We start from the raw sequence: 27,515 nt of genomic DNA on the forward strand, positions 1-27,515 counted from the left end.
TGATCGAGGTAAGTGGCATGGCTACTGCTACCATGTGCTTTATCCTTTTTCTTAAAGTTAGCCTTTCTTGGATAAGACAGCCATACTCTGATTTATATTTACATGCCAACATCCCCCTCATGCCATTTTTTGTTGTGATGTAGCTCTTCTGTCCAAGTGTGTATTCACGTCACCATGTATCAGTCAGCACACAGCATTATCAGCTCGCTGTTGGTACTCCTCCTTACCCTCACTACTGCCCTTCCATTGACGGATGACTCGCGTCATGCAAAACGATCAGTAGCTGGGCCTGTCATCACCGCAAACTTCCCTGATCCAGGTCTCATGAAAGTTGGAGATACTTGGTATGCATTCGCAACGAGAACTAAAGGCACGACTATCCACATACAAGTTGCAAGCTCGCCAGACTTCGAAACATGGACCGTGATCAACGAGGATGCTCTTCCGACTTTGCCTGCTTGGATCTATCAGCCGTCTTGGAACACTTGGGCGCCTGACGTCAAACAGCTAGTGCGTTTGATGGTATCCTTACTTGCTTTCCACATCTGACATAGTGTAGGATGATGGAAGCTTCATTATGTACTACTCTGCAAGCACAGCTGAGGACACGAGCAAGCACTGTGTGGGTGTCGCCAGCGCTAGCACTGTCGAGGGGCCATACACTGGGCAAGATAAAGCCCTGATCTGCCCGATATCCCAGGGAGGTGCGATTGATGCCTCCGGGTTTCGTGATGCCAGCGGGGCGCGGTATATCGTCTATAAGATTGATGGGAATGCAATTGGTAGTGTACGTACCTAAATTTCGTTCTCCTTGCAGCAGGAACGGACTTGTCGTAATCGTACACGTGTCTGATTGATTTCTTAGGGTGGTGCGTGCGGAAACACGATAGCACCAATCCAAGCAACACCGCTCGTTCTACAGCCTGTAGCAAGCGATGGCTACACCCTGCAGGGCACTGCAACAACTCTTCTCGACAATATCGGGGTTTCAGACGACGGCGTCATTGAAGCCCCCACCCTCATTCGCTCGCAAGAAGGAATCTACTTCCTGTTTTTCAGTTCAGGTTGTTTCGTGACAAGCTCCTACACCATCAGTTATGCGACCTCGAGCAGCCTCAGGGGACCTTACACGCGAGCAGCAGCGCCATTGATGCAGACAGGAGACGGGCACGGACTGATTGCTCCTGGAGGCATGGACATCTGGAGCGATAATCAGCATATGATATTCCATGCCAACAATGCAGCTGGTCGCAGCATGTACACGGCACTGATAAATCTTTCTGGTACTACAGTGACGGTATGACGGGACGGGACTCGGTGGGGATCGGGTTTGCAGCAGCAACAGCAGCAGCAGGAGAGCTCCGGCGGGTCGCGTTTATTTTCTTGGAAGGGTAAGACATGGGGTCCATTTATGCATATTGTTTTGGGCCTTGTTCTTTGTCTCTTCGTCACTCTTTAATGGAAGGAGCCTCGGGTAAAACCTGTAGTGAGTGTTGTTGCAGGAGGACGGCGAAGACTGGATCAGCATTTTATGAGATCACGAGATTTATCTGAACAAGTCCATATTTCTGCACTAACTGGACCAATGGGGTTGGGAATTTTCTTGGAAAGCCTAGGCACCTCTCTATGTCTTAGTGATCATCAGGTACGGCAGCTGGAAACTTAGGATGGCAACGAGTTCCAGCTACTCGAAGCTAAGCTTCCACTCGAGGCAGGTGCTAGCAAGATCGCCACATACCATTTCTGAAAGCGTCGCAACAAGCTAGCTAGCTACCTTAAGTACACAACTCAGTAAGGACATGACAAAAACAACTCGATGAAAGACCCCAGATAAGAAATATGGTGTATATATGCATTTATATCAGACTTACGAAGGACAAACCAGACCGAGGATCCAGTACAATTTCGGCGCTGCCTAATTGACAGTGGGCTTCTTCAGCAAGCCAAATGCTAATCCAGCAACACCTAGCATGCCTGCCGCACCAACAGTGTAAGCGGTATCTCTTCCAGCCCACCAGTACAATGTGCAGAAACCGAGCGGACCAAGCGTCCTACCAATCTGGCCCCATGACCTATGCGAGCCCAGCTTGCTGCCCCGTTCATTCGAGTCAGCCTCGAAGGAACTCAAGGAGTTCAGACCAGTGACGACGGTTGCCGACGTCACCGCTAGCAAAGCCGCCGCACCATAGAGTTGCTTCTCGGTTTGCAGTCTACCTAGCATGACGAAGGCGGCTAGACAGGCCACGACTCCTGTTTGCACGACACGAAGAGGATGCAAACGTCGAGTTACAGAGCCTTGGAGGATTGAGGCGATGATGCCGATGAAGCCCAGAAGGCGACCCGACTGAGCTGAGCCGTAAGAGAAGAGGTCGTATGTCATGAAGGGAAGTGAGAACTCCATGCCAGAGAAGAAAAGGATGAAGGCAAAGTGGGTCATGTTGAGCAGTGTGTGGCTATTCGTCCTCTGTACTTTCGCAGTCTTTTTGTCCTCGCTCTTATCCTTGACGACTCCATTGGAGGCAGGGGCAGCCGAGAAGTTGTGGGTCTCGGGGAGATATGCGTAAAGGTAGAGCGTTTCCGTGACAATGAGAAAGAGCGAGAACCCAGCGGCTGTTGCGAAAGGATTGGCAGCAACAAGAGTGATGGTACTCAACCACGCCCCAAGAGCTGGGCCGAAGGTGAAGGCAATGCTGAAACATGCGCCGATCAAGGCCATGGTCGCACCACGCTGCTTCTCATCACTGATATCGGTCGCAATAGCCAATGCCAATTGCACATTGCCTTCACTGAGGCCGCCCACGATTCGCGAAGCCAGGAAAGTACGGAAGTCAGTCGCTGCAACCCAGAGAGCGACTGAGAGGATGTTGCCAACCATGGAGCACAGGAGAGCCTTCCTGCGTCCATAGCGATCAGACAAAGTGCCAATGATAGGACTGGCTATAGCCTGACAGAAGGAGAAGAGGGAGCCAAGGGCACCACCCAGAAGGACGATGTCATAACGATCGTTAATGGGCTTTGCAAATGAGTTCTTGTATGTGTTCAAGGCTGACAGAACATGGCTGAGAATGGTTGGAGATGACGGCGTGTTGGCAGTCCGAGATGCGTCTTGCGCGCGGTAAAACTCGAGTAGCTTGGGAAACAGAGGGAGGATGAATGTAAAGGAGATCTTACAAGCGCATCAGCAAAGGTGTGCCTCAAGTGCATATGTAGGGGGTTTATTGACATACCAAGTCTAGCAGCAGAGAGATAAAGAGTACTTTCAACACCTTCTTACGCTTCTCAGGCGTCACCGGTCCTGCTTGTGCCATGTTGGGATTGGGTCTGTGTATGGAAATGTATTGATTCACAGGCTATGTGGGGTAAAAAGGATGTTGTGTTGTGGGACGACAACACACAAGTCAAGCACCAAAGCGAAGAACAAGGAGAGGGGTACCGGGTCTCAGGTATTAATACAATCCCTGCAACCGAGGTGGTAGCGTGTACAAGGACTTGTACAATGGTCGAACTGACACTTGTCTTTTGCGTCCAATAACTCAAATAGCGAACATGGTCAGATGTAAAGCTTCGCAGAAGTCGACTCAGGCTGGCCACATCACATCTTCTAGACGATCATCATCACTGTATGACAAGGTTGAAAGGTGTCTCCTGTGCTCAGCTGTTTGCCTTTACTAAATGCGGAGGTGGCTCTCGGTGGCCCTCGTTGGCGTCAATTCTCATGCAGGAACATAAGGCCATCCTCGGCTAGTGGTGATCATTGTAAGCCTTTGGAAATCAGCAGATGGGGCCAAACGTGAATAACCTCCATGGAGCTTTGCCACAAACGTCTCATCTTACTGGTACCGTAGTTGCGAAACCAAGTCCAGCTATTGTTATTATGCATCATTTGAAACAAGGCTTCGCTGATTGGGTATCTTCAGATGTGAAAAATGCAGAACTCTCTAAGGCAGGTGGTCACTCCTGCTACTTTTACACTATCCCTTGGAGGCAAGCAGACAGGTTATAATTTCAGGTCTTCACTATGCATGTCGAGTCTATAAGCCTTGACAAGTGCCCCGGAAGATGTTTTTACCGAGTGCTTCTCAAGCGCATCATTCCAACCAATATCTCCAATACTCAAGATGCGTTGCTACCTTCCATGCGTACGGTACTGGCTTTCACCTGCGATCAAGTCCATCGATCTTACTATCAAGCTGTCTCGCCCTCAGCGCCTTTGTAGCCTGCTGTTTGGCCAGTTCAATTTGGCATTGGCAGGCCTTCACTCAGCCATTACCAAGAGGGGTCTGAGTTCTCAAATAATCTGTGACTAAAGTGTGTTGCCAAAGTTTGTCTGCTGGGGTGACGTTATGACGCAATATGCTTTGAAGATGATGAGTCTATCGCTAAGGTAGGGTTTAAAGTAGAAACGTCGTTCACTGCTTTTCGAGTACAGTATCTAGTTGTAGCAGGTCGATAGGTGAGCATGTTGCACTGTAGGGGCCCGGAACATCTTCTGGTTACAGATTATCACCACCTTCGACAAGTGCACCTAATGTACCTGACCTCACACTCAGCGGACGTTACAAGAAATGATCTAGCATTAATGTATCGGCTGAAGCTGCTGACGTAGACGTAGTTTGGCGCCATGGCGTCTGTGCATAGTTCACATTCATCAATCTGGTTTCCCCGCAAGCCATATGCAATTGATGTGACTTGGGGAGAGGCCTACCTAGCCTTGCTTAGGAGGACCACCTGCTCCAGTAATATATTCATTCCAGGCGACTTCAATACTGCGTCGACCTTGACTTCCACTCAGCCTTGCTTACCACGTTCATCTCTATCCTCCGCTCAGGTCGAAGTACCAATCTACATGTGCTAACGTGTTACAAGACGTCTGGACCTATCCTTGCCTTGCAATTGTCTGTCTCAACTATATGAATATCATGCCGCTGCCTGCGGAGCCAACAAGGCATGCAGCTCCAAGTGGTGTATCATCTCACGCGTCGCGAGGTCGCTAAGCAGTCTTTGCGTGGAAAGGACTTTCTCATTGGCAGTAGCTTTCACGCTGGAAGTCCATTTGCTTGCGCAAAAGCATTACTTCTCACTCTCTTACATGGTCTGAACAACTAGGCCTGGACAGGCATCTTCCTCCTTTCTGCCCGCTTCTCCAGGTGACGTACAGTCCATTTCAAAATGTGCCCATTCGCAGGAAATCTGGTCGGCCTACACGTGTCAGGAGCAGGAGAATCTCACGACTCCTTGCCACTGCACTGGACCAATTGTGTCGAAAAATGTCAACAATAAGATCCGATTGGGCGACTTCAATGGCGGAATACTCCATCGCAGCGAACCACATTACAAGACATGTCATATATATCTTGCGCCGTCATGCATCTACCCATGATGATCAACACACAAACTTTCTATAATATCTGTTGATGTGTCTCTATAGACAGGAGCCAGAAGAACTTCCGTTTATAAGCATCGTGGGCTTATACGTCCACATAATGTGCGAGTCTAAGATTGTTTATTACAGTCGTTGCCAACATTATCGGCGCGTTCCACATCATTGTCTTGCTGCTACTGCTTCCTTGCCTTCTTACAATCGACAAACGCTGCTGTGGGAGTACACACCTTGCGCTGATTGGGACGAACATCGTTGGGACCAATGGGAGGGACCCGAAGTCAATCAGCAAAACCGCTGTAGGGAATGTATCCGACGGGTCCGAAACAATTACGGCACCCGAGATCCTTTTTCTGCAAGGTACTAAGCATAAGGTATACCAAGAATTTCACCTGGACTCCTACCTGAAGGGATGCACCTTTCTGACGCCCCCTACAAGGTCAAGATCAATCTGGCTACTGGCAAACAACGCGTCTCATGCCAGTGACACCACCCTTGGTCAGAAGCCAACATCTGCCAAAGCTAGAAGCGACCGTAGCTCTTCACTTAGGCTTAATTTTGACAACTAAGACTTTCATCGAGTGCAGCCGACCCAGACATACTTGTCTACGATCGGCATTTGACTTCATTTTCAACTCTCAGAAGCATGAGTCAAGTGAGCTGAACCAATAGAGCATAAACATTGGTCCCATAAAGCATGGCAGCAAGCAAGTTTTCGAAGGGTAGCACTGCTTGATGGATAGGATGAGCAGTGCACCAAAGCCCATAAAGTTGTGACACGCAAGCCGATGATAATTCACGTGCAGCCTTTCCATCATACGCCCTATGGGTGACGACATCACAACTGTCACTTATGTCCAGTAAGATCCGGTCAGTCAGATCTTATTGCTTGATTGGCTACTCCTGTGTGTATCTGGGGCTTGCAAACGGAGTTGCGACTGACTGCGGGTCTCGATAGCTCCACAGCGGTCGTCGATCTCTCTCGAGGATGAAAAAGTGGACACAAAACTCTGAGCCTGACGTAGTCTGGTAACACAGTCTTTGTGAAAACTTGGCTTCAGACCCTGTGCTAGCAAACATCAAACAATCTACCGGCTCTCGTGGTAGCCTTATCACGCTTGGTTTCATAAAGCAATTGGTGTGGCGAGGTCACTGATGTGGTATGGACAGAACCACATTGAAGGTTATTGGAACTTGACAGAATACAAGGCCGACCGCGAAACTCTGGTTCCCGCACTGTGGCAGGATTACGTCGTCTCTGATCCGAAGTGACCTTACTCCAGAGATACAGCGCGGTCGGAGAGTGCAAGGCGTGCTAATGGTAGAACGTACAACACGTCGCGTGTGGCCAGGAATCAAGGAACCTCTTGCCCCAACGATGGCATCGCTCTGAGGAATCTCTAGTCTGGCATCATGATTCCGTTCACGGCCTATGGCCAACTCGCATGCTCAGACCGGAAGTCCAAGCAGCTCGAAGGCCGCCAGATCACTCACACTCAATTGTACTTGACACCAGTCTTGTATGCTGGGTAGAGCGTACAGAACTTTTGCTCTATGATCCCCTCTTGCAGTGACACCCTTTGAAGAAGACGATCCTTGGACCTCATAAGAACGTTGTTCTTCCCCAAAGCTTAGCCAAATGTGCTGCGAAAGAATCATAGCAGTCATTGCTCCTGACTATGAGCCCTAATAATACACCAAGGATACTTGTGGATTGCTTAGTCTGATGCTACTGTCGTATGGACTGCTGCACAAGAATCAAGGCAGCTGGCAAATTGGGTTACATCCCACATCCCAATCTATGCTGGCTCACCAGTCCGCAAACTACGATGGTAGTCATAAGACCTAGCTTCAAAGGCAGTCGCTAAGCCAAGGTACAGGCGATCGAGCTATATGCACCCTACTTGAATGTCACATGTTTTCCAGCTCTGAGAAACGTATGAGTCCACGATGAGGGGATTTGTCTGTAGGGAGGACAATCCTGTTGAGAGAAGTTGCTGCACAGCAAGATTATGGAAATGAGGCACGTTACCCCTCCCTCCTATGCCAATACAAGGCTATCGTAAGAATGAACTGCATCCTACTGGACATGGCTCCGTTCGCTAGGCATCGGGGCTGTGCACTGCTGGCATAGGGCGAGGTCGATAATCGAAATAGCAACCTCTCATACCGGTTACTTGGACTCCATGAAGTTTCAGTCATTGACACAGCATCTTCCATTCGATGACCAAGGGTGAGGTATACCTCGTGATGTTTGGAGAGAGTCGAGGTCCACCTATGGAAATGAAATTGGAGTGTAGACAAACTTGGCATGCTTGTGCTACGGTACTATGAATATGCTTCTTCTCAGAGATGTCCTTCACAAACAACCACACTGCCTCAATGGAAGAAGAGAGACTAGATGGTCAGTCTTTCTCTCATGTTGGGCAACGTCCACGCTGAGGATTGGTTGTACATGCCTCGATGCAATCCTTCTCGATTTGCCTGTGTATATAACCACGCCCCTGGAACACCATCACGATATTCTTCGAGCCTGCATTGCAGTTCCATCACTCTCGCTTAGCTACTTACCTATTCTCTTACTCTCTGTATCCTCTGGCAGGATCACTATCGCTGTCAGCACATCCTAGACACATTCGCCTGTCGCTTGACCAGCCAATTTCACTTAGCATCCGACATTCTTCACATCCGTCAGGGGTGCTCCCAAACCGACAGACATTATACATTGCCCTTTAGAGTCGAGCAGAACTCGTCTACAGATAATTCTGTTGACCTTCTGTTCATCATCGTCAAGCTTCGAAGAGGCAGTCTTTTCCCACCAACCATTGTTTCATTGACTTACGATCATCAACCACAACAACGAAAGAAAAATGTGCGGCGCAAAACTCGTCCATTACCACGCCTGCTTACACACGCGTCTGATCCCCGTCAAATGCAACAGCGAGAACCCGCTGGTACGCAAGCAATACCGCTTCGCCGACGGCGAAGAACTCGAACTCTCAGGAATCGACCCTTGCGAAGGCTGGTCCTTTTTCAGAGTTGATCTCGATGCTAGTGATGGTGGAAGTTCTGCTAGTGGTAACAATGAGAGGTATGGGGTGAGTATTGGGAATGAAGTATCGGGAGGTGATGGTGGCAGGGGTGATGCTGGGAATCTGCCTGGCCAGCCGGAGGAGTTGATTGGGTTGTGCAGGCAGTGTAAGGTCAGGAGACATAATCTGCCTTGGAGGATCGGGTAGTCGGGGTGTTGGTTACATTCTTTTTGTTCACATTGATCGTGATTCTCCTGCCGATGTGGGTCATGGGGTCTTTTTCATGCCTCGCTGGCTCGAGGCATACATACTGTTGACGAATCTACGATCGAGGCGCTTATGTATCTCAGGGGCGTTGATGATTCTGAGATTTCAATATTGTTTCTACCCGTATTTTCACTTCTCATATTCGAGCATTCTCGTGGGGATGTTATGCACTGATGATACTCTTCTCAAGTACACTAAACAATCCAAACATGTTGTTCGAAATTCGTCCCTACTTCCTCCAAAAGGCTTCCTATGTGATATCACTTCATCTCGATGCCGAGACTCCATCGGCGCGAGTGTATCTGTGCATCACGTGGTAATCGCAACGACTCTACCACCTATGACACCTCCTACGCAACACAAGCCAGAGGTGAAGCCGAGGTCTTTAGACATATGCTCACGAGAACTCCACGAACCTCAGTATACCGTGGAGTCACGTAGTAGTTGACACGTCTGTGTGCACCGTCGCCGAGATGCATCCAAGGCAAGTTTGCAAAACGTACCTGCAATGATTTTGACGTGGCGACAGATGCGTTGTCTGTTGGAACATGTGGGACCGAATCCGATACTGACTTGCTTGTGCATGTTGTGTAGTATATAAAGACAGGAAGGAGAGTCGCAAGTGTGATGGATCAATGTCCTGCAACTTCGAGACATAGTATACTCCTCGATCGTGCTAGCAGTCAGACATATCACAGAAGAGACTCCCAGTCCACGAACGTCCATCAGTCATCATCAGAGGAGCCAGATATCACCTCCACCAACAACAATGTGCAAGGTCAAATACGCACGATTCGCCTGCGGCCACGCAGAGTACGTGCTCGTCACGGCAGGCTGCGATAAAGCCGCCCTCACGCCCAGCTGGACCTACGATCCGGTCTGGAAGCAATGGATTCGAGCCTGCATTGTTCACTTTCCCTACGTCGAGTTCGTGCCTGCTGATCACCCGGATGATCCGCTCACTGTTAATGTCACTGTGCCGCATACGGGATGTACGAGGTGTGAGCCGCCGCTCCTACATAGGGCTTCTGGACTGCCGTTTTATTGGAAGCCTTCCAAGAGCGCTTGATAAGTGAGGGCGTTAGAGAGGGCTTGGTGGTCTTAGGTGGCATACATGGTGGCCGTGGGGGTGTGGGCAGTTTCGAAGTAGTGGAAGTGAAAGGATTACAGGTCTGAGACTCATCGGATAATTCGATTCGAGTAGGTTCGAACGGAGAAATAAATCAGTTTCCTGATTTCAATCTCATGAAGGCACCTGATCCCGTTCAAGGGTGCCCGGTCGCACGCCGTCCAAATGGAAGAGCCGCGTATGTGGTTAGGTTTGTCTCTGTAGTACAAAAGACTGCGCTGTCCACGGGTAGCTGTACGACTAGTACCATCAAACATCTTCATATCGTGTCCGATGATGATGATGCTGCTGGAGATGATGCTCAATAGGATATAATGCATGTAGGGGACTGAACTGCGTCGAACATACTCCATGCTTTTTTTCAACATTGTCCAGCTACTTTGACCATCGCAATTGGACTACACACATTCTCTACTCTAGCTCGTTGTTAAACCACCATGTGTCGCAGGAGACTAGTGGAGTATGAATGGTGCGGTCATGTCTGCTGGGTGGCTGACTTCTGCGACCACGCACCATACAAATACTATCCAGTACTTCGAACATTCGCGAGGCGCCCTTGCCCCTGGTGGAGGCAGATGCGACGTGCAGATGATGGAGTGGTAGAGCCATGGACCAACTTGTGTAGGGACTGCATTTGGAGAAGACGGATCATGAGTATCCTTTCTGTCTTCCCGGACTATTTCCAGCGGCCGGGCAATGGGGCTGATCTGTGCCAGGCATTCGGACTGGCGATATAACGACAGCCTGAAAGCGTTCTGGCCTACATTATATATGATCAATTTCGAGGAATTACACTATCAATCCACCTTCTTCATTGTTGTCACATCTGGCGAAGACACAGTGGCGCATGAATCTTGTGGTTCAACAGCATCGCCTTTCATGTCGACATTTGCAAGAGCTCGTCTACAACTCTGGCCGTCATTGATACAGATATAGATACACATCAATGGTCGTGATTCAGATACGTGAGGGGACAGAGTGGTCAAGAGGATCAGAAGCAACCAGGCGCTCCCGCGAAGCAGACGATTGGAGTAAAACTGGAGAATGTGGGGAAACGGACGAACCGACGTTCCGTTTCATGTTCGGCCATGATCTATCAATTAATAGGACAATCTCTCGTACTTGGACCATAGCTGCTACGACTCGAATAGAAAAGACATGGCCTCGTCATTACGCAAGGCGACTGTCAGGGGATCGCAAGCCTGGGCGAGGGAGGTACGCGGTCAATCACAACAATATCTGCGAAAGCAATCGTCGTTTGCACAGCTAGAGCCAGAGATGAAGGCGAGGAAGATCCGCCCTATATTCGATGATATGACGCCTCAGTATTCTTATCGACTGGACACTGCTTTGGCAGATTTCATGCCCGGTATTAGGTTAGTCACAATTTTCTCAGTATCAGAAACCAAAAGACACATGGGTGGTTGACATCGAACACAACAATAGTCCACCAAAGATCTTGGCGGCCCCCGCGAGACATTTGCCACTTCCCATACCTCATCATCTACTCTACTTCGAGCCGGCAAAACCGCCATCTGAGCTTTTGCCTGATGGAACGAATCCAGATCAGTCTCCGGGCGAGCCATTTGTCAGGCGCATGTGGGCCGGAGGTGCTGTGCATTACAACACCGCAAACCCGCTGTATATGGACAACAGCCGAGGTGTCTGCATCGAAGGTATTAGAGACGTAGCAGTCAAGGGAAAACCTGGAGAAGAAAAGGTCTTTGTTGGCATAGAGCGCAGGATGGCGACTATTACTTCAGATGAGCACAAGTGTCTGGCTGCGTGCTCTACGCATCCTGACAAGATTGCTGAGCTGGAAGATAACATCCGAGCTCGGCTATGGATGCCTAACGATACTGAGTTCGGACCCGCGAGTATCATTGAGCGACGCAACATTGTGTTCATGCGAGAGAGAAGCAGCGAGGAAGCTAAAGCTGCTGTTGAAGCATCGCGCAAACCCGGCAAGATGTTGAAGCCACAGCATGAGCCTGATTTCACGCATACACTGGTTCCCGACGCACAGCTTCTCTTCAGATATAGTGCCCTGACATTCAACGCTCACTCTATACACCTTGATGCGGGCTACTGCCAACATGTGGAGGGACATCGTCACCTGCTGGTCCACGGCCCGCTATCATTCACTTTACTGGTGAGTCTGTTGCAAAACCATCTGAAGAGTACTGGCAGCAATGAGGTTGTCAACTACGTCGAGTACAGGAACCTCGCACCACTCTACGCGTATGAGCCACTGAAGCTGTGTGGCCGGAAAGCCGAAGCTCCTGGCAGGTGGGATGTCTGGGCTGAAACTCCCGAAGGTGGAATAGCGGTGAAGGGCACCATCAAGACCAGGACGGCGTGAAAGTCGAGACTACGAAATTCATAATGTATATATCTCAGAAATGTCTAGAAGGACATATTCTCTTTACAATGGAGGCGGAAAGACAAAATTTTAACGTGGTTATTCAAGTCGATACACGGTATGCTTTGTGGCTGTCTTTGATTTTGACATACCTGATGACTTGGCTATAATTCGTGACAGCAAGATGGTAATTATGGGAAATAGTGGAATGAAATAGGGATATGGACCACCATTGTACAAGTATAAAACCTACCATGAATAAGTATGGTGGATGCACATGATCAACATGGCAGATGATGCTTGGAAAGACGACAAGATAAAGCATCACTTACCCTGCACCAGGGCTGAACCCAGCTGGGGGCTCAGGATACGCACATCCACAGATTGGACGCCTGCCACAAAATGGTATCCATGCTTTGTACAGATCAATCTGACGCTTTGCATCGGCAGCCATATCAACGGTCAGTTCTACAGTGGTAGCACGAGTAGCGGCTTCTATTTCAAGCACTCGCAGCATCCAATATTCAAGGAGGGGTGAGTACCCTTTCACAGGAATAGGCGTCGGTTGTTCGAATGTTGCTTCCTTGGCCTGAACGTGCGAAAGCGCTGTTTCAGAAAAACCTGAGTGGCTCTTATCGACGACACGCTCGATCTCAAGCTTAGCTGTGGCGTACCAGACATGGCAGTCATCGCCCTGGATGTGGGGGGGACATTCTTTCTTCGGTCCCTTCTCTGTCAGCAAATAATGAATGATACTACCAAGAGCCCAGACATCCGCTGCTGTTGAAGCGATCGGACATTCTGGAGGTTGGAACTTGGGGGTGCCCCCACGATGCTCGTGTGGAGTCAGGTCATTAGTGGCCATTCCGAAGTCAATGATGACAATGTCATCGAACAGAGTACCAAAGGGCGCATACTCAATCAGCAGGTTCTCTGGTTTAAGATCTCTATGGAAGATATTGTTGAGATGCAGATGGTGAAGGCCTTCGGAGATTTGCACCAACACATGCCAGATAAAAGCCTCGGAAATTTGCAACTGAAGGCATGGAAGCGGTGTACAAGGTTAGTAAGATCACCACCGCTGTGCAGTGGCATGATCAAGCGAAGCGGGGTCTCTTGAAACACTTCTATGATCTCTATGATGCGCGGATGCTTCGGTAGCCTGGTCAGTATGTTAGCTTCATGAAAATAATCGACGTGAGGATTAGGCCGTACTATGCTCTTGACAGCGACAGCCTTGTGCGTGTCCATATCATGGTATCGGTCGCAAATCGCCTCACCTCCAGAGCCTAGTGGCTTTACATATCCGTATTTATCCTCGAATCTTACCACGGAAGAACGTAAATATGGGGTGAAGTCGCCAGCGCCTTCTCCAAGTTGCGTGTTGGATGGTGAGTTGATAATGCCTGTTCCGTCGTCGGCCATGATCGGCTGTGCCAGCTATAGAGCAAGCAAGCTTGATAAAGACAGAAGAAGGTTACGACACAGCGAACCCCAATATATACTGACAATCCAAAAAAGATCGAGTCGAATGGGTCAGACATGCTAGTCTTTGTTCTGTTGAGCTGTCTTTGTGGATGTAGAGAAAGACTCGCACCCGCACTGAACAATGGGCCTTTCTTTGCAGCTGGCACAGGACAGATATCTTTAATGCGAACATTGTTTGACACTTGCCGCCGCAGTCTGACCACAGTCGATCACAGCCAGAGGGGCTGCTGAAGATTTAGCAGAATGTGTTCCATGGATGACTACTTGATCGATACGTAAGGTATATAGTAAAGACAAAAAGACGAGAGGTGTGGGTCAGATCGATCAGCAGTTTTATATTCGGAGCTACCTCCGTACCTCGATTGATCTTCCATTCCGTGATCTTTACTTAAAGCCAGACCAAGTATCGCAGCCTGGCCAGTGAACTTGACACTACTCATTATTCCAAGCTCAGGGATCCGGTTTACGAGGTGCTAAGGAGCAACAAGAGCCGGAGCGCGTGAATCGTCTATCGATTGTAGTTGCAATAAGGACGACTGAGCGAGACCTTATTCCTTATCGCACGACACAGGGCGGAGAACAGTTGGCCCGTGTGGTTTCACGGTACTTGACGAACGTGCTGCCAAGTCTGCAGTGAAGTAAGTTTGACGTAAGGAAGGTGAAGTGGAAGGCATCGATCGCGCTGCTCCTCAGGACAAGGAAGGAACAATAGCAGAAGTCGATCCATGCTAACACTCTTCAGTCCTGTGCATGTAGAAAGGATCGGATCACGGCGGGACTGATTGCCCCAATACTGTACCATTATAGTAGGTATTTCTCAATATTGCTATTGGCGGTGGTGTGATGGGAAAAGCACAAGTGTGGTGGGAATGACGTTGATCGTCTGGGGTTTCTCGGCACCTCGAGCTGGCTGGCAGGCTTGGGGAAGAGGCCTGAAGAAAATCGAAGATGAGTGGGACTTTTTTAGATGCAAAATCAATGCACCCACTCTACGGAACATTTGCGCATCGTCACGGACATATACCGTAAGGCACTCCCGGTAGATGCGCGTGATTTCAAAACGACTAGACCGACTACCCCTGGACATAGGCCGACCGCTCACTCCCGCGCGTGTGCACAGAGACAGAGACGCCCAAAAGCAGGCAGAGAGATTCGACATCCATTAGCTGCGGAGTCATTATTGCCCGATCTTCGACCTCACCTGAACCAGACCACTGCACCTGCCTTTACCACCAGTGATTATTGCTGTCGCTCCTGCCATTCAACAGAGTTTTACCCAGAGACTTCCTGAGCGGGAACCACAATGCAAGTTTGAGTCGCGATTCGCTTTTTGTCGTCGACAATGGAGACAGTCTAGAAACCTGAATGAGCTTTCCGGTGTATTCAACTTCAGCTTCGCCCATATATCTTGTCATCCGTTTCGCTACCTCTTCCCCTCCTGTTCCCGACCTTCCGTGCGCGTGAAAGACGAGGCTCAAACCGAGTCGCCATAAACCGTCTGACAAAATCAAGCTACCTTACTCCGAGATACATCGTCTTTTCCCCGGCACTGGCCTGGCTGCCTTGACGCCAACCTTGATCGCATATACTAACATTATCTCCGTCTCATCCGTCGAGCGACTCTGGGGGGAGAATCTTACCGTCCCAAAGATCTGAAGGAGACACCGCAATATGCAGACCCAGCCTCGCACACGGAAGCGCGCAGCTCCAGGCGCATCGCCCGACTTGCAGCAGGACGTTGGCGCGCAGCCCTTTCAATACCAGGCAATGCAGGATTCGCCCTTCAATACTGATCCCATGGCCAACTATCCCCCAAATCCATATGACGGGTTGAACACTCTGGATCCTAGTTTTTACAATACACCGGCCTTGCACAGCAATCAATCCCAGGCCTTCGCGACGAATGGCGCCGCTGCTTCGGGCTCGACAAATCCATCCAACCAGCTCGTGCGTCGCGATACCAACCAGCAATTAGCGACAAGGAACCCTCAGCGAAACCAGTGGAACAACTACAACGACCAGCGACTTTCCTCCGAGAGCAGGGTATGGGAGAACATGGAAGAGGATGGAGAGCAAGACATCGACACAAAGGCCGCCATGGCAAAGAAGGACGCCCAAGCTAAGCGCAAACAAATCCCCCCTTTGTCCAAAAACTTAGCAGCTTTTTGGACTCTTCCAACAACACCGACCTCATTCGCTGGTCCAATGATGGCAACTCCTTTATTGTTCTGGATGAAGATGAGTTTGCTCGCACCCTGATTCCGGAACTGTTCAAGCACAACAATTACGCTTCCTTCGTGCGCCAGCTCAACATGTATGGTTTCCACAAGAAAGTCGGCCTGAACGCAAATTCAATGAAGGCGGCAGAGAAAAAAGTCAAGGATCCCAACGTGTACTGGCACGAATACTTCAAACGTGGTCGGCCTGATCTCCTGTGGTTGATTCAAAAGCCGCAGAGCAAGACCAATGCTGCCAAGCGGAAGCGCAACGAACACGACAAGAGAGACCCGAACGACAGCGAGGACGATGTTCGAAGGACCTCGCCCGAGCTTGTTGATTCGAGTCATGTGACAAAACCCCAGCGAGCAGGGCAAGGTGAATTGATGGTATCTATTCCTCAATCCGAACTGCACAATGTTCGATCCGAGTTGCAGAAGCTGCAACGGCAGCAGGGTGTCATATCGAAGATGATAAGCCAGCTCAAAGAGCAAAACGAACAGTTCTACAGACAAGCAACTGCCTTCCAGGCCTTGCACGACCGGCATGAAAACTCGATCAACGCCATTCTGACTTTTCTCGCCACATTTTACAATCGGAGTCTAGACGGCCAGAACCCGCAGAACCTGGTCAACATGTTTCAGAACTCAGTGCAACAGAACCAACACCAGGGTAGCGTCGTGGACGTTGGTGACTTGCCCGAGGCGAACATTGACAACAACCAGCAACTCCAGAGATATCCAAAGCGACCCCTGGCTCTCTTACCACCTCCTCACACTGGTTCCACTCCTTCTACTAATCCCGCTTCCGCTCGATCCTCGATGAGCCCGTCAATGCGGCAGCGATCGAATTTGTCTGTACCAAGCGCTCTTCCCCCGCAACAACACCAGCAGCAGGCCCAGCAACCGCAACAGCAGCAACAGCAGCGTCAAGCACCAAGAGCTAGTTCAACGCCACATGTGAAGAACGATGCCGAGACGCCCAACTACCTTTCTCAGCTGCCCGAGGATGATATGATCTCGCTTCTCAACAATGTCAACGCCTCCAACAGTGCCTCTCCAAACCTACCTGGCGGGTCTAATTTCGACTTTTCTTCCGCCTTGGACCATTTCCAGACTGCAAACGGCGCCTCACCACTTACGCAACAGCAACGCGACAGTATGCTTTCTTTGATCGCACAACAAGGTCAACCGTCAACTTCCCGGCCTGGCGCCAATAATGCTTTGGTCGCGCCCACGCCACCACCGATGCCAAGTCTGGACCAATTGGCCCGCACGCAAGAACAGCTAGACATGCTGACCCGTCTCCAACAAGACCAAGACTCGAAGGTGGCGGATCTAGCAGGTCGCCTCCAGCCGCTGAGTCCAAGCGGCACGATACCAGGGATGGGCGGACCCGGCGATCCAGGCGACTTTGACATCAATGCGTTTATTAACAGTGACGACAACTACTTCAATCAATTTCCTAGCACTGGAGGCAGCACGAACGTGACAGGAGGCGACATGAGCAATACCGCTCAGTCAGGCACTGCACGAATGGGCACCGCCGATGACGAATTGGGCGGCGGCGGCGCAGGCGACATTGATTTCAGCAATCTGGGAGACGCGTCTACGTGGAACTTTGACGCCGGCGGCAATGCTCTGAGCGGCGACACTGATGATCTCTTTGGCGAGTACGGCACTTCGGGGGGTGACGACGACACGACCAGCAATGCGGCAGGGGTAGGTGGGGGCGGGGTGGGGAGCGGAGCGGCGTCGTCAGCGGACATTAGCGACAGCAGAGCAGAAGACGACATGCGCGATGGTAGAGGTCGCATAGTGGGAAGTGTCACGAGCGAAGAAACGTCGCCTGCTGCTGCTGGATTCAGTGCTGGCGATGATCTTGCTTCTGTCGCTGCAGCAGGAGAAGGCGGCGGTATCGCTCAGTCTGTCGAGGGCGACACGCCTGGCAAGAAGAGGAAAGTGCAACGATGATGTCTTTCTTTTCTGGCCTGACCTCCTTGAAGACGGGGGCGCAGGGTATCATGTTTACCTCGAGTACAAATTGATAATACAGATAAGAGTAAAAGAAGGAAGATGATAGAAAGGGCAAGATGAACAGAGCTTGACGAGGGGCTTGTCCTTCTCGTGCGATCTGATGGGAGACCGAGCGCGGTGATGGTGGTATTGGTGGTTCAAGATTCGCATGAGGATACATGGATGCAGAAAGTTCTCCCCACCTTCCTTTCTTGATTCTGTTGCAGGAGTAATAGAATGAACGAAATCACAAATGAATCCCTACTACATCTTTGTTTCTCCAACTTGGACTTCTTCGAACGTAGATGGGGGGTATCAATTCTCCGCACTATATATACATGCATTTTCTTTCTTTTACTTTCGTTTCTCCCGCAGCTATAAGAACTCGACTTCGCTCCGCCACGCATCCTCGCCAACACGTCTGAACTCGACTCCCTGACCAAAGTAGCCGGCGTCGTTCCACGCGCGCATGGTTTGAGCATCATAGGAGCCATAAGACTTGCCTTCCGGATCACGACCGTCGGCCCATCTATATTCCCATTGAGCTTCTGGTTGATCATTTGTGCGGTTATTGTTATGATCATCAGAAGTAGCAATGGGTTCTGAGGCAGAAGCGGAAGGAACCCAGTCGTCGCCCGTTTCGCGCTTGTATGCGCGCATAAGGACTTCTCTTTCCTTGTCGTATATGTCCTGTTGGTCGCGCGAGAAGAGGGCGTCGGCGGCACCGGTGATTTCTTCTACGATTGCTTTTCTGCGGGTTTCGGCGGGGTCTTCTTTTTGTTCTTCCTTTGTTTCGGTGCCGTCAATGTCCATTGTGTCGTTGTCGTCGTTTGTCTTTTGTTGCTTCTTTTGTTTCCATTTCGGGACCTTTTTGGGCTTGGCTTTTGGTTTGGCTTGGGACTGTAGGCGTTGCAGGGCTTCCAGCACGGTTTCTCCGACTTCGAGGTGAGAGATGAGGGTGCTGAGGAGGTCGGAATTGAGCAAGGCGTCGTCGGCGGCGAGTTTCTCCCTGCGTAGGGCGTCGCGCTTCTCTTGCGCTTCTCGCGCCTTCTTCATGTCCTTCTTGCCGAGTCCGTCCATCCAGGCATCGTGGACGGCGTCTGGATCGGCGGCTTTGCGGATGAAGTTGCCGGACTCGTCGAATCTACCTTCTTGCCCTTCCTGCTCCATATTGAAGGCGTCGAGTTTCGGGGCGTGTTTCTTCTTGCTGCCGGCGCCCAGCTCGGCGGCGTCTCGGTCGTCGTCGACTTCGAGAGTGTCCAGTCGGTCTCTTTCTTCGTCGTCGCCGGATTCGCTGCTGCTCTCGCCGGAGACGTCTTCTCTTTGCTTGCCCTTGTCCAGATGGTTGATGAGGTTAAAGTCGGCGGAAACATGGCCGCCGGACTTGGAAGAGTGGACCTGGCCCTCGATTTCGTTGATCTCCATGAACCGCACTGCTTTCTTGCTGCCTTTCTTGCCCTCTCGTGACACTTCTTCGTCGTCGTCACCGTCGCCTTGTGCGCCACCTGCCTGGCCTTCATCCATGTCGGCGAACATGTCCAGTTCTTCCTCATCTTTACTCGCCGCCGCAGGTGCTGTGCTCTGCTTGGCTAGGCGGGCTTTCTCTTCTGCTCTTGTGTCAAAGTTCTCTTCGCTGCTGTCTGTGTCGTACCCGTCTAGCTTGACGGCATTGCGCTTGGTCTGCTGGCCTCCTTTGCCAATCTCGTCCAGCTCTAGAATGGCATCTTCCTCTGACGCATCGGGTGCTAGGGTGGAGGGATTGCGGTAGTCGAATCGCGGTTTCTTAATGGAGCTCGACGAGTCTGGTTGGTAGCGGGCGTGCGCCTCGGCGTGTCGTTTGCCTGTCATTTTTGGTCTGATTCACGCCATACAAGATTTAAAGGAAAGGTATGGGCGAGGTGGGCGACTGAGGTTATTGAAGAGAGAATGGGTAGCGTGGATTCCATTATATGTTTTGCCTTTGGCGGGAGCTTCTCTCTTTCTGCGGAGGCGGGAGCTTCACATTCGTCATTCGTCATTGCTTGTGACGCTGGATTTATAACACTCTATCAATCAATCTATATCAGTCTATCTATGTCTGTCAATCAGTCACTCACTCACCCTCTACTGCCATAACAACCCCTTTTGTCCTCACCTTTCTGATAATCTCACCTACTTTAGAACAAGTCGAGGAAGGAACCACAACAGAACAACCTGCTCAGAAAAGCTATCTTAGCTAGCTAGCTGCCTATAACAAAGCAGCATCTTGTGTCTAAATTGTCACTTCACACTTCTGCTGCAATAATGGTATGATCAAATCCCCCTCTATTTCTCTTCTCATCCAAGATCATCACGAAAGAGATACAACCAATTCCCACCACCTGCGTTCACGCTTGCTTGCTTGCTTGCTTGCTTGCTTGCTTGCTTACACACGCACCCCATGTCCACAGTACCGACCAAACGCCTTCTACGATGAGGATCCCATGGGCATGTATCAACGGGCCATGATGTCGCGCGGCGGCAGAGCACGCCGCTTCGACGAGTATTACCGCTGCTATCCTGTCGCCATGATGCCCGGTCCCGAGCGTGATGCCGCCAACCACGGTGGCAAGATCTTCCTGCCCGCTTCCGCTCTCGACAAACTCACCACGCTACACATTTCCTATCCCATGCTGTTTGAGCTCATCAACGGGAGTGTCACGAATGAAGACGGTCAGCCCAAGAAGACGCATAGTGGTGTCTTGGAGTTCATCGCCGAGGAAGGTCGATGTTACCTGCCGTTCTGGGTAGGACGCTCTTTGCCTTTTGTGTTTCGTGCTTTCCACTGACCCGACGACTTTTCCTTTGTACAGCTCATGCAGATCCTCTCCATAGAGCCTGGCGACCTCCTGCAAGTCAAGTCTACCGATCTGTCCCCCGGCAACTTCATCAAACTCCAGCCCCAATCCCCCGACTTTCTCGACATTTCCGACCCCAAGGCCGTGCTCGAGAACGTCTTCCGCTCCTACTCCTGCCTCACCGTCGGCGATGTTTTCACTTTCAGCTACAACGACCACGTCTACGAAATCGCCGTCCTCGAAGTCAAACCCGACGACGGCGTCAAACGTGCAATCAGTGTGCAAGAAACAGATCTCTCAGTCGACTTCGCCACGCCCGTAGGCTACAAAGAGCCAGAGCGAGTGAGCGGGACGAGCACCCCCAGGTCCGTCGGAGGCATGGGAGGAGTAATGCACGGAGGCCAGGGTACAATGGCACAATCCATCAACTACGACTCGATCAAACCCAGCAGTTCCCAAGCAGCCACAGGCCATGCCTACGCCGCCTCGCACTTCACCACGGCAGGCCACAGACTCGTTGCCAAAAAGGGCGGCAGCAAGACAGCCTCTCCGGCTCCCGGAACCCCAGTATCATCAGGCACGCCCGTAGCCGGCCAGAGCGTGAATATCGGCCCTTCGGCAAAGACATCAAGCAAGAGAAGAAACGGGCCTCAGCCGCTGAGATTACCGCCCAACAAGCTGTTCTTCGGCTACGAGATCAAGCCCAAGCCCAGCAAAAAGGACGAGAACGCAGAACAAAAAGAGAGCGTGCATTTCTCCGGCGAAGGCCAGACGTTGAGGAAGAAGAAGGGTGATGGGAAGTGAGAGAATTTTTGTTTCTCTTCTTTCTCTATTTTTTTCTTCCCATTGCTGTTTCGCTCCTGCATTCAATAAATATCACATGATCATCATGATCGGAGGAAGGCGCAAAGGGAGTAACAACGGCGTTTCCTGGTATCTTTCTGGTGTAGTCTCATCATACAAAATTGAAATCGGTCAATGCATACCGAGAAAACATTCTATATCATCATCGACAAAGACAGGCGCAAATGATGCATTTTCCCATGGCGTTGCTTGCTTCTCTCTCTCTCTCTCTCTCTCTCTCTCTCTCTCTCTCTCTCTCTCCTCTCTCTCTCTCTCTCTCTCTTCTCGTCTGGTCTGTTGCTTGGTGCGTAGAAAGTGGAAGTTGAGAAAATAAAGGCACTGTAGACATAATCTCTGAATCATCAAGTCGAATGAAACCAACGCTCGTCCCCTTTCAGTGAAAGTCCCCATGTCCTGAATTACTCTTGCAGGAGAGGCTAGCAAAACCCAAGGGCGCGGCAGGGTTGCGTGGTATACTGCAAAAAGGGCTTGCTTGCTTGGATGTAGATGCAACGGTACAAGTATGATGAATTAGAACAAGTATCACCATTTCACAACTATTTATATTCGTCTATTTCTGTTTACCTGCCTTCCTCTCCTTTCCTGCTTTTCTACTTTCCTTTCCTAGCTGTGACTTATCGGCCGACATGGACATTAAAGAAATTGGGGATGTAAAGTAATACTAGAAGGAGCAGTGATGAAAGAAGTGAACAATAGAAGAACGATGAAGATTTACGATGCGCATATGTACCATTTAAACAATAAGGGGAATGGAAGAACAACGACAATGGACGAGCGAAGAGAACAAACAATCAGGCAAATAACGCATGCGATGAACGAGAAAATCAATCCCTCCGGAGTAATCCCATCCTCATAGCCGTCAGAAAACAAACACAGACGAATAGAATCATGAAACCAAGAATGCCAAACCACCACCCCAGATTACCTGCGTCCATGCCCGGCACACGGACATTCATACCGAACAGACCAGTCACGAGGTTCAGCGGCACCAGAATGGTCGCCAACACGGTGACTTTGGACAGGAGACTGTTGGCTTTGTTGCCCTGGGTGATGTTGTCGACGGAGATTTGCGCGAGGTAGTTGGAGTGACTGCGCGAGTTCATCTTTTCGAAATGCGACAGGTTGGACATCATTGTGACGACGTGGTCTTGCACGTCAGACAGATAAAGACCCACGTCTCCGCGCGGCGCCATGCTGTATTGATCGTTGCATCTTTTGGCGAATCCTTTGATGACATCGGCCTTGCCTCCCAGCAGCCGCAGGAGCGACATGACTTTCTTCCTGCATTCTGAGATCTGGCGGAGGATCTGCCGAGAGTCCTCGAAGCGTGCGACGAATACTTGGTCTTCGATTGCGTCGGCTTCGATTTCGACGTCGCGGAGCACGGGTCCGAATGCGTCGACGATGTCATCGATCAACGCATAACAAATCCAGTCCGAGGAAAGATTGACATAATCTCTGAGACGACCGATACGTTTGCGTACATTGGCCGCGTGAGGGTTGGCGCAGAAGGTAAAGGTCAAAAGACCCTCACGGAACACGACAGCATAAACGTTGATGGGTTCCATGAACAATTCGCTGGTCTTGTCTTCCTGGTAGAAGGATCTGAAACAGACAAAGTAATAAGAACGGAAAAGCTCAACTTTCTCGCGCGTTTCCTGGGTCGTGATATCCTCGCGAGTCAAAGGATGGACGCCAAATGCCTTGCAAATGGCAAAGACCTCTTCCTCTGATGGATTGAGCATATCAAGCCACCAGACACCCCCGTCTGGGCCAAGCTCGAACAAGTCACGGAATGTCTCGCCAGGCATCAGTAAATCACCGAGTTCAGAGGCGTGAACCGTGTCGTCTGCTTCCGAACTGAAGAAGGTGAATCTATTAAAGTTCTCGGGGATGCCGGCAAGGCGATGAGCGTCGGTCTCGCCTGCCTGCTGAGCCTCGACCTTCTCATCAATCTTTTCTTCGCTGGACGATCCGTGTCCGAGGCTCAGGAAGCTGGAGTTGGTCTTGGTAGGCCTGAGGTCGTTGAAGATCTTAACCTCCGATGGGGTACTTCTACTGAGTTGCTGAGAGAACGGATGGGGGCAAGGAGTCCTATCGTGAGTTTCGGCCACAAACTCCTCGAGTTCCTCATAGTCAATCGTGTAGGTTTTGCTGGCATCTCTGTCCGGAGGAAAGCAAACATCATCCTCCACAGAGCTACGTCGGCTCTCAACAGTGTGGGTAGACTTGACCTCGCTGAAAGTAGGTCGACGCCCCCGGGGATGAGTACTGTTAGAGACTGTACGCTGGAGAGTCAGATTGGTCACAGATGGTTGACTGGTAACCGTGCCTGCGCGACGGCGACGCTGGGGAGGGGCAAAAGCGTCGACCGAGTTGGGCGGGGAAGTAGAGCGCGAGCGAGAAGTATCGCGGCTTCTACTGGGCTGCGCATCTGGATCCTGGTAGCTGTTCTGGCGCTCACGGTCGTGCCTCTTAAGAGTTCCTTTGCGTCCGATAGGCGCGCTGAGCGAAATACGTCTCCACGGCTCGGTGCCTTGTTCGGACTGAGTGGTGATCTGGTCATCCTCGATCACGGCGGCCGTCTGTTCGAAATCTCTCGCGATGCTGCCGTGACCCATCTCGAGTTGCGCATTGAGCGCTGCCATATCGGGGCGAGTCTCGGTCATGCTGGTAAAGGTACCACGTCGCGAGCCCGTGCGGTGCTCGACCCGCGGCAAAGACTCTTCCTGGAATCGGTGGTCATCAAGGTCAGACACAGGAGTGCTGAACCTCGTACGAGATCCGGACCTTGGAGTATCGGTCATTTTTGTTTTGGTATTGTCTTGTTTACTGTAATATTAAGTCCTGTTGGATGTATCCGAACCCTTATCCTCCTTACACTGCAATGAGCGGATAGATAGGCGCTTTTGGGAATAGCGAGAGGTGAGCGGCGCGCACGCGCTCACCACTGGATGGCGCTCAACTTGAACGACGGCTTCGCGCAGGGTGCGGCCCTACACTAAGCCGATGGGTACCCTTTGTGGGATTTAATCGCCAGTCTACCCCCTTACTTCCGTAAGATGGTGTCTATGATGATGTGTCTTCTCTCTGCTGCAAGCAGGTTGATGCGATGATGCACTGCCAAAGGGCAGTTATGGAGGCCTAGTGTCGCCTCCGCAGACGACCCTCTTTGGGCCGAGGAGGGGGCGGGAGGAGGAGGAGTGGGAGGAGTTGATGACCGCCAACTTGGTGGTATCCAGCTTGAAGGCGCCGAAACGGCGGTTGAGGTTCTATTGAGAGTAGAGCTGCTGTGTTAGTGGCGCACCTGAACCTGCTGCCAGACTAGGAGGAGAATCCAGGTATGATGCAGGTAGTCACTATTTTCTCAGGGGCGGACGGCTGAAAGGTCTATATAGGGAAGGTCTTGTTTCAATGAGCTTTCAAGCGAGGGGTGAAAATTGAGGTTGTGACTGGATGTCATAAGCCAGATGGCTGGTAATAAGAAACAAGAAAGAGAGAAGGGCAGCGACGACTTTCAGACAGACGTTTGTCCATGTCACGTCAAGGTCAAGGCTTTCCAAGGCTTTCTTTGCTGCTAACCTGGAAGGTGCTGCCGCTGTTTCCCGCCAAGCCCCAATAATGGCTGTTCCGTACCTTAGGGGAAAGAAACAGCGAAAGGAGGGCGGCCGAGGGGCAAAGCGTGCACGCGCAAAGCAATTATCCACAGCCAATAAATCTGCATCGTGTCTGAAAGTCTGCTCGTCTGTCCGGCACATGGGGGGGTTCCTTGTCATCTTATTCGTTGCTGTTGTGTCTAGACACTCGGCCTGCTTTTTATTTTCTGTTCTTTCGCACCCATGTCACACATGGCACATGCATTATCGCAACGCCTGCGATAATTATTTTCACTATGCATCTTGTGTACCTGCAGTCATATCCTTGCATTCTTTTCGCTGCATGAGATCATGACAAGCATCTGTAGCGTCGATTTAGCGGCTTTCGCGTCTGGCCCTTTCTCTGACACTAGTCTGGACACAGCAACCCAAACCACTATGCACAGTCCCAGGCAGCGTGAGTGACATTTCGCGCATGCCTTTCTCGAGAAATCTACAGTATCATCCAGCAGACCTGCAGCTGTACAGCAGAGGTGTTATCATCGATACATTTGTTGCATTCACAGATCATGTGAGCAACGCATGTCGATCTAATGAAGACTCACCAACTCCTGCTTTGTGTACACACATCGTGTCTTATCCGACCCAGAGACTGTATGACCACACGCCTCGCCAGGAATAACACTCTGTGCAGTCAGGCCATCCACAGCTAAGCCTCCACCAGGAGTGGGAAGATTTGCTCGTGTCGTCTCCACTTTAGATGGAATGGGCACAAGTATAGTGCACAAAGATTGTTGTGCTGGGCTTCACAGCTTGCAGAGTGCAACATAGCTCGACAATATCCATGGAATCTGATCGAGTCTAGCGCAAGGCAATCCGTCCGATTGATGCGAGCGGCTGCACACGAGATCTGGACCGTCCTGCTGGGTTGCAAAGTCTTTCTGGACATATACTTCCCATGCAAGCACAGGTCCTAACAAGGTTCTGTGGTGTAGTTGGTTATCACTTCTGTCTAACAAGTATTTTCTCTTGTCCACAGGCGGTCCCCGGTTCGAACCCGGGCGGAATCATGTTTTGCCTTCTGATCGTTGAAGAGGCCCATCTCCTTTTTGGCATGGACGGTATTGTTTTGATGGATATCTACTTATCCAATTCGAGACAAAACATCAAGCCCTCTTAGCTCAGTTGGTAGAGCGCGGCACTAGTATCCCATATACGCAATGCCGAGGTCGCCAGTTCGACTCTGTCAGAGGGCAGTAATAATCTCCTTTTGTGGATGTTTGTGTTTTTTTGTAGCTAGCGATATCCGTATCAATGCTGATCAAGGCTGTCTTTTTCGTTCATTTTTCACTCAATTGGTATATTCGGCGCATGCTACGTGAGATGTGACCAGTGGAAATAACTCATCACGTCATTCGAATGAGGAAGTAGAGATTCCACAGCGCTGGTGAAGCAATAACATGGTGTAGGCGTTATTTCTATGCATACACTCGATGCACATCATTCCAGCAATCACATGCAATTAGACATAACTGAGTGCAATTGAATTACGCGATTTGGCAAGCTCTGAAGCCTCAAGTACCTCGTATCATTTGTGTAACGATGATTTTCTTCTTCAAAACCAGGCCCTCTCACAGACCAGATATCGATGAAAAAAGAGATGAAGTGGCAGCCTGTCAGAAGTCCCACAACACCCACCCAGTCAAGCCGACACGAAGCCAGACACTCGAAAAGGTCGAGATCATCACCACTTCCAGCGATTGAAAGTAAAAAATCGGCATCACTCTTGGGTATCGGGGATATCTCTCATCAGCCAGGTTGGAGTTCTGTGGCTCTTGTGAAGAGTTCAGATAAGGTCGCTAACTTTAGAAAATGATTCTATGAAGTAAAGTCGACTGGTGAGATTAAGAGGAGGGCGAGGGAGAGCAGGCTTATATACCAGGTGGTGGGAGAAGGGGTGGCCAGAAGGGATGGACTTTGGGACGAAAAATTTCCACCACGGCCCACCCTTGCCGCGCATAAAGCCTTTGATAGGCCACTACGGTCTCCACTGCTACACATTTTGACACTCAGTGTGCTCCAGATGCACCGGTAGAAAAGCAAGTTCTTACGTAAATGTGTGCAAGATTTTCCAACTGACCAGGATGATTCGGGCCTTCTCTGAGACGGCTCGCTTAGGTCACGTGCTGTGCTCCCTCTCTCCGGTCTCACTTGTACCCGGCCTACCAGACACTCAAAGCACATGCGCATATGAACAGGCAGAAGAACAATCTTTCTCATATCTTCTACAACAAGTCTGACATTCTATAGCATCGTGACTCGCCTCATGAATCTTATAAGGCTGCTTAT

General features: G+C 50.6%; 9 protein-coding genes across 10 annotated transcripts; 5 read left to right on the top strand and 4 right to left on the bottom strand.

Moving 5' to 3' along the window:
• Window positions 1-174: 174 nt before the first annotated feature.
• AAFC00_003478 (uncharacterized protein) lies at window positions 175-1,303 on the top strand (the record flags this gene model as incomplete). Its single annotated transcript, XM_069348088.1, has 3 exons — window positions 175-510; window positions 560-787; window positions 866-1,303. 3 exons carry the CDS (start codon window positions 175-177, stop codon window positions 1,301-1,303), a joined length of 1,002 nt encoding a protein of 333 aa, XP_069200763.1.
• A 612-nt stretch (window positions 1,304-1,915) lies between these two features.
• Window positions 1,916-3,308, bottom strand: AAFC00_003479 (uncharacterized protein; the record flags this gene model as incomplete). Its single annotated transcript, XM_069342955.1, has 2 exons — window positions 1,916-3,166; window positions 3,228-3,308. 2 exons carry the CDS (start codon window positions 3,306-3,308, stop codon window positions 1,916-1,918), a joined length of 1,332 nt encoding a protein of 443 aa, XP_069200764.1.
• A 7,658-nt stretch (window positions 3,309-10,966) lies between these two features.
• Window positions 10,967-12,170, top strand: AAFC00_003480 (uncharacterized protein; the record flags this gene model as incomplete). Of its 2 annotated transcripts, none has more annotated exons than XM_069348089.1 (2): window positions 10,967-11,184; window positions 11,255-12,170. In XM_069348089.1, 2 exons carry the CDS (start codon window positions 10,967-10,969, stop codon window positions 12,168-12,170), a joined length of 1,134 nt encoding a protein of 377 aa, XP_069200765.1. The 2 variants fall into 2 exon arrangements, with proteins under 2 accessions (XP_069200765.1, XP_069200766.1); XM_069342956.1 differs by having other exon boundaries at window positions 11,087-11,184.
• A 1,072-nt stretch (window positions 12,171-13,242) lies between these two features.
• AAFC00_003481 (uncharacterized protein) lies at window positions 13,243-13,595 on the bottom strand (the record flags this gene model as incomplete). Its single annotated transcript, XM_069342958.1, has 2 exons — window positions 13,243-13,332; window positions 13,386-13,595. 2 exons carry the CDS (start codon window positions 13,593-13,595, stop codon window positions 13,243-13,245), a joined length of 300 nt encoding a protein of 99 aa, XP_069200767.1.
• Window positions 13,596-15,329: 1,734 nt separating this feature from the next.
• On the top strand, window positions 15,330-15,917 carry AAFC00_003482 (uncharacterized protein; the record flags this gene model as incomplete). Its single annotated transcript, XM_069342959.1, has 1 exon — window positions 15,330-15,917. One exon carries the CDS (start codon window positions 15,330-15,332, stop codon window positions 15,915-15,917), a length of 588 nt encoding a protein of 195 aa, XP_069200768.1.
• Window positions 15,918-15,970: 53 nt separating this feature from the next.
• Window positions 15,971-17,848, top strand: AAFC00_003483 (uncharacterized protein; the record flags this gene model as incomplete). Its single annotated transcript, XM_069342960.1, has 1 exon — window positions 15,971-17,848. One exon carries the CDS (start codon window positions 15,971-15,973, stop codon window positions 17,846-17,848), a length of 1,878 nt encoding a protein of 625 aa, XP_069200769.1.
• Window positions 17,849-18,265: 417 nt separating this feature from the next.
• On the bottom strand, window positions 18,266-19,738 carry AAFC00_003484 (uncharacterized protein; the record flags this gene model as incomplete). Its single annotated transcript, XM_069342961.1, has 1 exon — window positions 18,266-19,738. One exon carries the CDS (start codon window positions 19,736-19,738, stop codon window positions 18,266-18,268), a length of 1,473 nt encoding a protein of 490 aa, XP_069200770.1.
• A 435-nt stretch (window positions 19,739-20,173) lies between these two features.
• Window positions 20,174-21,510, top strand: AAFC00_003485 (uncharacterized protein; the record flags this gene model as incomplete). Its single annotated transcript, XM_069342962.1, has 3 exons — window positions 20,174-20,176; window positions 20,320-20,655; window positions 20,722-21,510. The coding sequence occupies 3 exons, from the start codon at window positions 20,174-20,176 to the stop codon at window positions 21,508-21,510; spliced, it is 1,128 nt and encodes a 375-aa protein (XP_069200771.1).
• An 884-nt stretch (window positions 21,511-22,394) lies between these two features.
• On the bottom strand, window positions 22,395-24,377 carry AAFC00_003486 (uncharacterized protein; the record flags this gene model as incomplete). The annotated part of the gene is made up of 1 exon (XM_069342963.1): window positions 22,395-24,377. One exon carries the CDS (start codon window positions 24,375-24,377, stop codon window positions 22,395-22,397), a length of 1,983 nt encoding a protein of 660 aa, XP_069200772.1.
• Window positions 24,378-27,515: the final 3,138 nt, after the last annotated feature.

The sequence above is a fragment of the Neodothiora populina genome, assembly GCF_041146345.1.
Source record: "Neodothiora populina strain CPC 39397 chromosome Unknown canker_contig_16, whole genome shotgun sequence".
NCBI classification, from domain to species: Eukaryota; Fungi; Ascomycota; class Dothideomycetes; order Dothideales; family Dothioraceae; genus Neodothiora; species Neodothiora populina.